The following is a 13015-nucleotide window of genomic DNA, read 5'->3' on the forward strand; positions in this document are numbered from 1 at the left end:
GAAAATTCTGAGGGAGAGAATCTATCTCCACTTGAAGAGGCAAGGTTTGATCAGGGATAGTCAGCATGGTTTTGTCAGAGGGAGGTCATGCCTAACAAATTTGATTGAATTTTTTGAGGAGGTGACCAGGTGTATAGATGAGGGTAGTGCAGTTGATGTAGTTTATATGGATTTCAGCAAAGCCTTTGACAAGGTCCCACATGGGAGACTTATAAAGAAGGCAAATGCACATGAGATACAGGGTAATTTGATAAGGTGGATTCAAAATTGGCTTAGTTGTAGGAGACAGAGGGTGATGACAGAAGGATGCTTTAGTGACTGGAAGCCAGCATCCAGTGGCATACCACAGGGATCTGTGCTGGGTCCCCTATTATTCGTCATTTATATAAACGACATAGACGACTATGTGGGGGTAGGATTAGTAAGTTTGCGGATGACACAAAGATCGGCCAGGTGGTTAACAGTGAGGTTAAGTGTCTTGGGCTACAGGAAGATATAGACGGGATGGTCAAATGGTCAGATAAGTGGCAGATGGAATTTAACACTGAAAAGTGTGAGGTCATACACTTTGGAAGGAGTAATTTGACAAGGAAGTATTCAATGAACGGCATGACACTAGGAAGTTCTGAGGAACAAAGGGACCTTGGCATGCGTGTCCATAGATCTCTGAAGGCGGAGGGGCATGTTAGTGGGGTGGTGAAAAAGGCATATGGGACACGTGCCTTTATCAATCGAGGCAGAAGAGGGAGGTCATGTTGGAGTTGTATAGAACCTTGGTGTGGCCACAGCTGGAGTACTGTGTGCAGTTCTGGTCGCCACATTATAGGAAGGATGTGATTGCACTGGAGGGTGTGCAGAGGAGATTCATCAGGATGTTGCCTGGGATGAAACATTTAAGTTATGAAGAGAGGTTGGATAGACTTGGGTTGTTTTTGTTGGAGCAGAGAAGACTGAGGGGCGACCTGATCAAGGTGTACAAGATTACGAGGAGCATGGACAGGGTGGATAGGGAGCAGCTGTTCCCCTTAGTTGAAGGGTCAGTCACGAGGGGACATAAGTTCAAGGAGAGGGACAGGAGGTTTAGGGGGGATGTGAGGAAAAACTTTTTTACCCAGAGAGTGGTGATGGTCTGGAATGCACTGCCTGGGAGGGTGGTGGAGGCGGGTTGCCTCACATCCTTTAAAAAGTACCTGGATGAGCACTTGGCACATCATAACATTCAAGGCTATGGGCCAAGTGCTGGTAAATGGGATTAGGTAGGTAGGTCAGGTGTTTTTCACGTGTCGGTGCAGACTCGATGGGCCGAAGACCTTCTTCTGCACTGTGATTCTGTTGTGTCTTGGGCCTTTCATATCCCAACAACCCAATGTAAACAAAATTTCATAACCACTTTGTTTGTGAGGCTGATCTAAAGCTTTGCCTTCTAGTTATTGACTCGCCTATGTGTGGAAATAGTTTTTCCCTATTTACCTTCTCAGAATCCTTCATGATTATGAATATCTTTAATGTGATCCTGTCAACTTTCTCTGCTCTAATGAAGCAACTCAGGATCCTTTTAAACCTAACAATCCATGGCTCTTTTAACGCATTCAAAACCCATTCATTTACACAGGGTTAAAATCGTACCCTAGGTTCTGCCTTGTAGATCCATAGTTAAAGCGGAATGTCGTTAACTTTAATTTACTACTGAGTCTTTTGTTTATACTGTGAGTGTTTACATGCTCTGGAAGCAGCACCCCGAGCCAAGTTGTTCTAACAGCTACAGAACTGGCATTTAGCCAACAATGAGGAAAATTGTCTGGCTATGGCTTGTCCACAAAAAGCAGGTCAAATCCAAACTGGCCAATTACTGCCCCATCATTCTATTCTTAATCATTAGCAAAGTAAAGGAAGGCGTCATTGACAGTGCTGTCAAGCTGTACTTACCAATAACTTACTCACTGATGCTGAGTATGTGTTCTGCCAAAGCCACATGGCTCTAGATCTCATTACAGCTTTGGCCCAAACATGGACAAATGAGCTGAATTCCAGAGGTGAGGTGTAAGTGATTATGCTTGACATCAAGGTAGCATTTGACCACAAAATTAACTTGATGGGAATCAGAGGGAAAACCCACCACTTGGGTTTGGAGTTATACCTAGCACAAAGTTGTGGTTGTTGGAGGCCAATGAGGTCAGTCCCAGGGAAGTGCTGCACAAGTTCGTCAGGGTAGTGTTTTTGACCTAACCATCTTCAGTTGCTTCATGAATAACCTTCCCTAAGTGGGAATGTTCACTGATGACTGCACAGTGTTCGGTACCATCTGCAATTCCTCAGATACTGAAGCAGTTCATGCAAGAACTGAAGTACATTCAGGCTTGGAGTGACATGTGGCCTGAATGTTACTTGCCACCTCAGTACCAGGCAATGACCATCTCCAACAAGAGAAAATCTAACCATCTCCCCATGACAATCAATGGCATTCCCATTGTTGAATCCCCCACTATCAGTATTCTTGGAGGAGTGGGTATTGGGGGATCATCATTGACCAGAAACTGACCTGAACCAGCCAAATAAATACTGTGGTCACAAGGGCAGGTAGCCTGGAAATTCTGTGGTGAGAAACTCATCTCCTGACTCCTCAAAGCCTGTCCACCATTTTCCATTCACAAGACATGAGTGTGATGGAATACTCTCCACTTGCCTGGATGGGTGCAGCTCCAGCAACAATCGAAGCTTGACACCATCCAGGATAAAGCAGCCCGCTTGATCAGCACTCCATCCACCACCTTAAACATTCAATTCCTCTACCAGCGCGCACAGTGGCAACACTGTGTACCAGAGCCAGGTTGCACTGCAGCAACTCGATAAGATTCCTCCATTAGCAACTTCCAAATCCACAATCTCTACCACTTTGAAGAACAAAGGCAGCAGCCACATAGGAATACCACCACCTGCAAATTCCCCTCCAAGTCACACACCACCCTGAATTAGAGCTATCTTGCCGCTCCTTGACTGTCACTGGGTCAAAATCCTGGAAATCCTTCCCTAACAGTACTGTGGGTGTATTTGCACCATTGGACTGCAGTAGTTCAAGAAAGTGGCTCCCCACAGCCTTCACAAGGGCAATTAGATATGAGCAATAAATGCTGGATTTGCCAGCAACACTCATCCTACTAATGAACTAAAATAAAGTAGAGAGAGAAGTTTATGTTGTAAAGTTGGAATTAGTATTGTATGATAATTGGGAAGCTTTATGAAGGCCAACATCCATACAGAAATATATGACTAACTAGCTGTACTTAGCAAAATAATAGAACGATTTCTACAGTTAGCTAGTGACCTAATCTGACCTATATAGAAGAGTACCTCAAGCAATAAAGACAAAAGTCATTTGGTAGTACAGAACTTGAGTATCGCTGAAAAAAGACATATATCAAAGCTTTTTGTCTTGCATTCATCAGGCCATTCACAAGAATACCAAATGTAATGTGAACAACAATTTATATTTCATGAGGCGAGAGTGCTGATTGGTCGGCAAGCGGACTCTGATTGATAGATGCCTTGCCTTGGAGAATACATCAATTAACTGTTAAATGACAGTTAACTGTCAAGCCGTGTATAAATTCAAACTTGGCAGGTTGACTCTGACTGGTCAAGGCATGGCGCCAGCGAATGGCTGTCACCTATTTTGTTCAGTTGAAACAGGCACAATGTGTGTACATGTTCTTTCTGTCTGCAACGAACAGGGTCCTGTGTATTAATATATGTGCTTCTAGTATGCGTAAGTGAGCCACACTGGGAGCCCGACTGATAATATTAAATTAGCTGTCAGCATAATTCTCAGCACATCAGGATTGTTTAGCAAATGTTGTCCGATTGCAGAATCACATCCAATGTCGGATGCTGTGTTTTGAGTTTTGCCAGCATGGGCTGATTGTGTACGGTCTGTACCTTGCCCGTTGCAAACAGCGGCTGGGACATGCTGTTTGAGATGATCTACCAGTCTTTGGGATGTACAGCTTACATACCGAGCATCACACTGGCATTGAAATTCATATATATTATTCATTTGCGTGATAGGCAGGACGTCTTTTTAGCTTGACGGCAGCATCCTGTTAGTGGCAAATAACACTCGTGTTGCTGCTGCACAGTAGCAGCATGAAACAGCTAGCTTCACCTGTTGCTCAACCTTTTGAGATACCTTGCCCTACCAGGGTAATCCGAGGTAGACTAGACACTGTTCAGGGCCGAAAGTGGCGGCCTTAGGCCCGTTCATGAGTTTGCGCAATATAGAGCGAGCAATGATCTGATCAGGGTAGCCATTAACTTGCAGGATGCCTTTGATGTGCCCTATTTCAGCATCAAACTTGCACGGTGAGCAAATGGCTTGGGCTCTATTTACGAGGTTACCAATAAGGTAAATCTTTTGGCATGCAGAACTGTAGGAATCTTAGTGTGTATATTGACCAGTGAAGGTAAGCTTGCAGTAGACAGTAATAGAGAACCCATTGGCAGATTTCTCAACTAGTACATCAAGGAAAGGAAGCTCATTTGACTGCTCCATTTCAAAGGTAACTTTGAGCTCAGGATGGAGTCCGTTAGGGCGTGTAAGGAAATTCTTACGTGCAGCTGTGGATTCAAATATCATAAATGTATCATCTACATATCAGAAATATGCAAGGGATAGGAGGTTAGGTGTCATTCCATTGAAGACGTATTTCTCATGGAACTCAACAAAGATGTTTGTGAGATTTGGGCCTAGATAGGATCCCATGGCAACACCATCCATTTGGGCACAGATGGTGTCATTAACACTGAACTCAATTGCACTAGTTGCTGACTTCATGAGTTCAATGAATACTGACTCACACAATGGCGGTGGGTCTAGATTGCCATGATAAAAATGCTGCAGTGCAAATGTCTATTCTTCCTTCAGCGGTACATTGGTGAATAGGCTATCAGAGTGCACTAGCCAACCAATCAGCACTCTCTTCTCATAAAGTATAATTTGTTGTTCCCTTTACATTTGGTATTCTTGCAAATGTCCTGATGAGTGCAAGATGAAAAGCTTTGACATATGTCTTTTTTCAGCGATAGTAAAGACTGAAGTACCATTCTACTAAATAGTACTTCTGCTGTACCTTTTGGTAGCTACATTATAACAGCGACTACACTTTTAATTGGCTGTAAAGTGCTTTAGGACATCTTGAGGTCATGAATGATGCTTTATAAATGCAGGTCTTTTTTTTGTTTAGCTTTAGCATCCATGTGTGAGCTTCCAGGATGAATGTTTGTAAGCTATTTTACTATGTGAGGTACCCCATCCAAGCCAAATCCTGTCCTCTCCCAATGTCAATGAACGCACAGTTCTTGATCCAGAATGGAAAAAGTATTTGATTTTCCCCTTTTTAACATAAAGGAGCTAATTCTAATTACAGCATTCTCACCCTCACCACCTCAGCACAGACTATGGATTGAACCTCAGACTTTCTTAGTCTGCAGAGCTGAATCACTCATTGCATAAACTTTCTGAACCATCAGGGGAACATGTAAGGAGTTTCTCATTTCTGATTAAAGAGTGGATGTTTATGGAGGGTAAAAGAATGATAGTATTGATGACAGAGGAAGAATTATAGGGTCTGACACTATGAATAAACTGAATAAAGCTCAATAGATTCAATGGTAGCATTCAGCAATCTTTTTAGCCAAGTACAGTATATTAGTTGAACTCTCTCACATTACTGAGCTTAGTAACTCACACAAGCCAGTAGGGTTGATTTATCTCAGTTACATGCAGTTAATAGGCATAAACAGGACATAACTAGGCTGAAAGTTAGGCAGGAGTATGTTTATACCAGATTTATATCCATTTTGTATCACATCCACTTCTATCTGACATTGGGTGAAGTTATACACCATGTGAATCACTTGGCAGTAGATTCAATTTCCTGCCTCATTTGTTCTGATCACCACCAGGTTCTTCCAGCTATTTTATTAACCAGACACACCCCAAAGGCTGAAATATACATTATAAATATTAGCAGATTTTGTAGCTGCTAGTAACATTTTTATTGTCGTATACAACCACTTAACTTTACGTGGCCATAACTTTAAATTACCTATTACCTCTTGTTAGCAGCGGTATTGCTTTCCTCCAGTAAGATCCAAATGTCAGGTCCATTATCAGTACCCCCCACATTCAGTAAATGAAGCTGACTTTGCTTTGCATGGTGCTCATAAGCAGCCAGCTGACTATTGCCTATTCAAAAATTACCCATTTAAGCAACGCCTTGATTTCGAAATTCTCATCCTTATTTTTAAATGCCCTCGTGGCCTCACCCCTCCCTATCTCTGTAATGTCCTGCAGCCCCACAACCTTCTGAGATATTGAAGCAACCCCGATTTTAATCGTTCCACCATTGGTAGCTGTGTCTTCGGTTGGCAATGCACTAAGCTCTGGAACTGCCTCCCTACATCTCTCCGCCTCGCTACCTCTCCCCCTTAAAGTCACTCCTTAAAACCTAACTCTTTGACCAAGCTTTTGGGCATCTGACCTAATATCTTCTTGTGTGTCCCCGGTGTCATATTTTGTTTTATAATGCTCCCATGAAGCATCATGGGAGCTTTCATTGTGTTAAAGTGCTGTGTAAATATAAGTTGTTGTTGTAACTTATCCCAGCTTCTCCAATCATCTCAATCGGTTAAGGATAAATAAATAAATATTAAATTATGACATTATTTTGTTTTGTCGTTTTGTTGTAAACAACAAGTGCCGATGACCTAATCGCAGAACGAGAGGAGAAGATTCTGGGAAAGTTTTTTTTAAAGCTTAGATGATTGAAGTTCTGTAAAGATCATCAATGAGTTATTGAAGAAATATTGCCTGGGCAGGGAACCAGAGGAGTGTGGGTGTCCTTGGAACTGGACCTCAGCGTGAGTCATCGTTAGAGAAAAATAAATTGGAGAGCCGCATTTCTGTTTGCTGACTTCCTTGATGGAAAAGAAAATACCACATTTAACATGTAATGATGAATAGGGAATGAAAAATTGCACAGGAGTATCAACATTCTGTCACTAAGTACCAGGGTGTATGTTTAAGCCAACGGTTCTCCATAGCTGTAATTTGTTTCCCTGCCCCCGTGGCACGCTGGTATTTTAAATCTTGCCTCTTTGCTGTAGTGACACATTATCAGCCGACATTCTGTGCATTGGTGTGCAGGCTGGTCTTGGATGCTGTCTGAAAATTATCCAAGCTGCAAAAAGTAGTACCCACCAAATACTAATAAAAAGGAAAGCCTGTGAATGTGAAAGTCTAACTTAAACATGGAAAGCTCTGGAAATACGCAGCAGACCAGTTACCACCAGAAGGTGAAAGATGGGTTACCGCATTAGTTGTGATCCTAGATTATTAACTTAACATATTAACCCAGGTTTGTCCAACCCGTGGCCCGCGGGCCTGATTCGGTGCCCAAAGCCCCTCTATGCGGACCGCAGAGCCAGTTTTCAAAATGCCAGTCAAACAGGTTAAGTTGGAGTAGAGGATTCGGCAAGGAGCTGCTCTTCCAATCACAGTGAGCCTATCAGCAGCAAATGCGAGAGAGAAACAGTCTGTGATTGGAGGAGCAGGGAACACCAGCGGCGGTCAGTTTGCTGGGGAGAAAGGTTTTCTTTCAGTTGGGGGTTCGGGGATGGGAAGAGAAAAAGGGAGAGCCATAGGTGGAGGGAGAGGCTGGAGAGGCTGACTGCTGAAGCCCCAGTAAGGGGATGCTGGCTGCCAACACTCTGGGAAGGAGAGGCTGGCTGCCGGGGCCCCCAAAGGAGAGACTGGCTGCCGGGGCTCCGGGAAGGAGAGGCTGGCTGCGAGACCTGGGAGTGAGATGCTGTGGAGCCTGGTGTTGGAGGTGGAGGCAGAAGGTGGGGAAGAACCCGGCGTGTGTGTGTGAAAGATTGATTGTGTGTGTGTGTGAGAGAGAGTCAGATAGTGATTGAGTGCTTGGATGTGTGGCAGTGAGAGAGTGAGTGAGCACGTTTGTGTATGTGTGTGAGTGTGCGTAGGAGGGAGAGATTGTGTGTGTGCGTGTATGTGTGTGTGGCTGTAGAAGTGAGAGTGTGTGTGTAGGAGAGAGAGTTTGTGTGTGCATGTGTGAGAAAGTGTGTATGTGTGTGTGTGTGTGAGAAAGTGAGTGCGTGTGTGTTTGTATGTGTGTGAGAGTGTGTGTTTGTTTGGAAGTAAGAGAGTGAGTGAGAGAGTGAGAGGGTGCTTGTGTGTGTGGGACTGAGAGGGTGTGTGTATGTGTGTGTGTGTGGGGGGGAGTGAGAGAGTGAGTGAGTGCTTGTGTGTGTGGGAATGAGAGAGAGTGTATGTGTGTGGGAGTGAGAGAGTGAGTGAGTGCTTGTGTGTGTGGGAATGAGAGAGAGTGTATGTGTGTGTGTGTGTGTGAGTGAGAGGGTGTGTGTATGTGTGTGTGTGGGGGGAGTGAGAGAGTGAGTGAGTGAGTGCTTATGTGTGTGGGAATGAGACAGTGTGTGTTGTGTGTGGGAGTGAGCGTGCGCACACGTGTATTTGTGCGTGTGCGCGCGCGCATGTGTGCGTGTGAGTGTGTGTGTGTGTGAGATAGTGATTGAGTGCTTGGATGTGTGGGAGTGAGGGAATGAGAGAGTGAGTGAGCGCTTTTGTGTGTCTGTGTAGGAGGTAGAGATTGTGTGTGCCCGTGCATGTGTGTGTGGCTGTAGAAGTGAGTGTGTGTGGGAGTGAGACAGTGTATGTGTGTGTGTGTGAGAGAGAGAGTGTGTGTGGGAGTGAGAGAGAGAGTCTCAGGTTTCTCACTCACTCTCACCACCACACCCCAACACATACTCACACCCACACATGCAGTGGGTGAGTGTGAGTGAGTGAGCATCCCAAGACTGGGAGTGAGCCTAGCACGCACACTCTGACCTTCTCATGCTTTGGTCATTTTGTATTAATTACTATTTTTTTAATCTAACAATTTATTGCTTTGACATTGTTTTATTTTTGCTCAGCAAGTTATTTCTTTTCTTAATACCAAAACTTTTATGAAATTAAGTTTAATGTTGTGCCAAATCTTATCTTTCCAAAATTTACTCATTGGCCCCAAGAGTGAGAAAAAAATGGAAACGTGGCCCCCCCCTCAATCGAAAAGGTTGGACAAGCCTGTTTTAATCCACCTGGTGAAATATCACCCCCAGCCCCTTAAAAGCTTTAACTCTTAGCTTTCAGCTGATTATCATTCCACTCTATCTTTCCAGCATTTTCTAGTTTAATACGAGCCAGAACCACTCTGTAGCAGAGAGTATGTTCAATATTAAGTGCACCCAATCTTTATGTTGTGAAAAAGCACTATTAGGGTATTAAATGTACATCTAAGCACTTTTACAATGCTACTGAGGCTCTGGGAGAGTGTCACTCAAGCATGACTTCAGAGCACTGTTCCATTTTTCCTGTGTCTTTTGTACCACAGGTCCTGGTTGAAAGGGCGATAAGAGACAGAAATATTTGTTTTCTGAGCCTCTGACCTCTGCTCTTTGAACTCGTGAGAAGTTGGCATGGAATCTGAAAAGAACAACAAAAACAAAAAAAAGGCCGGAAATACTCAGCAGGCTAGGCAGCACCAGTGGAGTGACAGTAGCTGGTCATTAATTTTTCAGGTCTAAGACCTTTCCTCGGGACTGGAAGACAGGTTGTTTATATTAGACAGTGCTGTCGATCGTGAGAGGACATGGGCCTGCGGTCAACGACAATCTCCCAACGTAAAAGTGCCTACTAAGGATTACAACAGTGGGAGTGGGTGAATTTTCAGCTTCAATTCTGCAGTCAGGGAGGTGCTGAGTCAATGCCTGATTCTTGTTCACTGAGGGAGAGAAAGTTAGTGGGAAATTCACCCCAGGCCACTTTTGCATACCTCCTAGCTGATCAAAATCAGCTTTGGCAGAGAAGAGGAAACAGGCCTCCTGCCCACTCTTTTGGCTTGGAATGGTACATGATGTGGAAGAACCTATAGAAGGGGAGAAAATTAAATGGTTTAAAAATGTAGAGGGGAGGGGAAAAGAAATAAAAGAAAGTAAATGCAATGCATGCATTTTGAGGCTCACTGTGCAGCTACTGTCAGCAGCGTGTGGGAGGGATGGCTCATGGGTCCCTTTACTGACAAGTCAGCACTTTTCCTGTTATAACAGCTTAAAATAGTTGTTCTAGCTGAAACATTTTCAGGAGTTCCTTTCTTTCTGGGCTGCTGTCCATACAGAGAAAGGAGTAGGTAACCAGGTTTCACTGTCACCTACCTACAGTTAAGGACTGGGTGAACCCAGATCTGGCCTACGCAAGTGAGCTTACCCATGGATGGGAGATGGTGGGAAAAGAATTGGATTGTCGCAAACTCCAGTTTAAGAATACTACATATATGAGCAAAATTAATCAAATTAGATGACACCTGTAGCAAACGTTCCATACAAATTCATTCCTAGAGTAATCTTTCTCATTGGAACAGAGAAGTTTAAAAGGGGGTCTGAAAAGGTTTTGAAAATCATGGAATATTTTGAGAGGATAAGTGAAGGGAGACGTTTTCTCCTGGTTGGTGAATGAGTAACAAGGGATGTAAAATCCAGATGATCACTAGAAGAACAAAAGGGAGGACCGGAAGAAGATTTTTTTTCACACATAGAAGTGGTGATTGAGGCACGGACTACAACATTATTTAAAAGGAGGACATTTGAATAGGAAATCTATAAAGGTACATGAAAGAGCAGGGCATTGGGATTATGGTAAATAGTTCCAGTCGAAGAGCTAGGCTGGCACAGGCATGAGGCCAAATGGCTTCGTCCTTTTCTATACTCCCTATGATTCTGTATTGTTGGTGCCTTTATTCCAGACATTGAACCTGGAAAACTCTTCAACCAAATAACACAGTTCCTTCAATCATGTCAACAGATGGAGCCATTGCTAAATGAATTATTAGATATGTGTTATTTGCTGTAATTTTATAATGATTTCTTAATTAATTTTGGTTTAGCCACATTCTGTTACCCTGTTCTGTCAAATATATTCCTTTTTAAGTAATTTAAAATATATTTTATAATTAAAATGTATTCTTGTATTTGTAACAATCTCGCAATTCATACCGTGATTTTCCACGTGCACTTGCTGTTGGGGGGGTAGAGTCTAGGGAATCCCTCACTTCCAATAAAACCTGACTCTCCACTTCGAATTCCTCCACATTTAAAGTTCCTGGAAATGGCGACAAGAAAATACATCAAACTTATAAACAATTGAATCTCCTGCTTTGTCAATGCTGTGTTCCACAGAACATAAGCCAGATAGTTATATCACCTAATACCCACACAATCCTATCAAATTCCTCTATTTGCTATTTTAACAGAGGTGCTAACTCACCTAAAAAGAATTTGACACAAATCGTTATGTGTTCAAGGAGACAGTGTCACGTTCCAGCTCAATTTCCTTGCTGATATTACAAGTTAGTAATCTAATTGTGGGAGTTTTGCTAATGTCATAATCCATTAGACCTGTTTAATAACTATTATCTGAACTTTAGGATTTGTCTTAAAACCAACTATGATCTGTTACTACTTTTTGTAATGCACATTGATATTATGATACAAATTTGCATGAGATATTCATTTGTTTCCTTGGTCTGTATCTATATCACTAACATGGATATTAGCTATCAGTGTGCTCCACACCCTTCAGACACAATGAGGGTTGTCCATGATTGTGACATAGTTAGTTACACCAGGTTTATCTAAAAGTAATTTGCAGTTGATGACCAGGGAATCTTTTTCTAGCATGTTAATAATACAGCACATACAGGATACCTGTTTGAATATGGATGATCATTTTATGCAGCGTTTAGAATGTCACTAAATTAAACATTTTTCAGCTTTAAACCCTCCCTCCAGTACTCAACTCTTTAGGCTCTCGCAATTAATTACTTTCTCTCAACTTTCTTGACTTCTCATGTGGGATTTCTAATATTTTGTTTTCTTGTGCTCGCCTGCCTCTGCCCAACAACAGGCTATGATGCCAGCCTTGTCAAAGTCCCAGGAGGACATTAAAGTCGAGGTATTGAGAGTTGACTGTGGGGCATGCGCTGACCCGGTGCCACTGCAAGTAAATCGCTTCTTTAAACAGCCTTTAAGAATTTTAAACAGCAGCTATAGACTTCACTCAATCCTGCAGTCCTGGGATCATCCACTGTTTCAAGACGACCGCAACCCTGCAACGGCCCCCGAAAGCCAGGATGACAGACAGATATCGACCCATGTGAAGCATTTAGTCATTCTTATCGGCAAAATCGAACTTTTGGTCTGGTATAAAACCTATACTGGCGCGTCTCCCCAGTGCGCGGAGCCTCCAGCACAGACAGAGACAGGCGTCCCAACCAAGTTGCTTAACTTTAGTTGGGGGGGGGGGGGGGGGGGGTGGTGAGAGTTTAAAAACTTTTTTGTCAGCTCTTTGTTTCTTTTACCTTTTTCCTGGAGGTAGCTGGCATGTGATCAGAGTCGCGCATAGAAGCCCGAGGTAAGGGTAAGCGATGGATTTCATGGTGACTCGCTGTGGGTCAGGTAGATTAGCGATGAAGGGTCTGGAGCCGAGGCAGGGTCTGGGCTGGTTGCTCAAGATGTGGATGGTGCCCGCAGCCTCCTCTGTGGCTCCCTGAAGAAAGCTGCCTGCCTGGACATGAATATCGCGTTTGTTCTTCTCAGGGGAGGAGTGGGAGGTGGGTGGGGTGGGGGGGAGAGGAAACAGACCAGCTTCCCCGGGACAGCTGCCTTTGCCTTTGCCCTCTTGCTCTGAAAATACCTTTATCGTCCAAATAAAAAAAAAAATATTTTTTTTTTAACAAAAAACAAGTATAATGGCCTTAAGCCATTGGAAAACACTTGATTTAAAAAAAATGTGGAGCTCCAAATTGAAATTTGTTTTCGAGAGAGAGTAAAAGGTACCCCTCTGTTCTGATTCACAATGGAAATGGGGAGAGTGTTCATTAAATGTTGA

At 43.3% G+C, this 13015-nt stretch overlaps 1 protein-coding gene across 1 annotated transcript in view; it reads right to left on the reverse strand.

Annotated features, from left to right (window-relative positions):
- Positions 1-12719, reverse strand: part of pcolce2b (procollagen C-endopeptidase enhancer 2b) — a 40360-nt gene extending 27641 nt beyond the window's left edge. The window contains exons 1-2 of the mRNA XM_078564216.1: positions 12486-12719; positions 11122-11227 (exon numbers count right to left, since the gene is read on the reverse strand). Coding sequence (XP_078420342.1) covers positions 11122-11227; positions 12486-12562 — 183 coding nt within the window. The 5' untranslated portion in view covers positions 12563-12719. The remainder of the gene's footprint in view (positions 1-11121; positions 11228-12485) is intronic.
- Positions 12720-13015: the final 296 nt, after the last annotated feature.

Source organism: Cetorhinus maximus, chromosome 19 (assembly GCF_964194155.1).
Source record: "Cetorhinus maximus chromosome 19, sCetMax3.hap1.1, whole genome shotgun sequence".
Classification (NCBI taxonomy): Eukaryota; Metazoa; Chordata; class Chondrichthyes; order Lamniformes; family Cetorhinidae; genus Cetorhinus; species Cetorhinus maximus.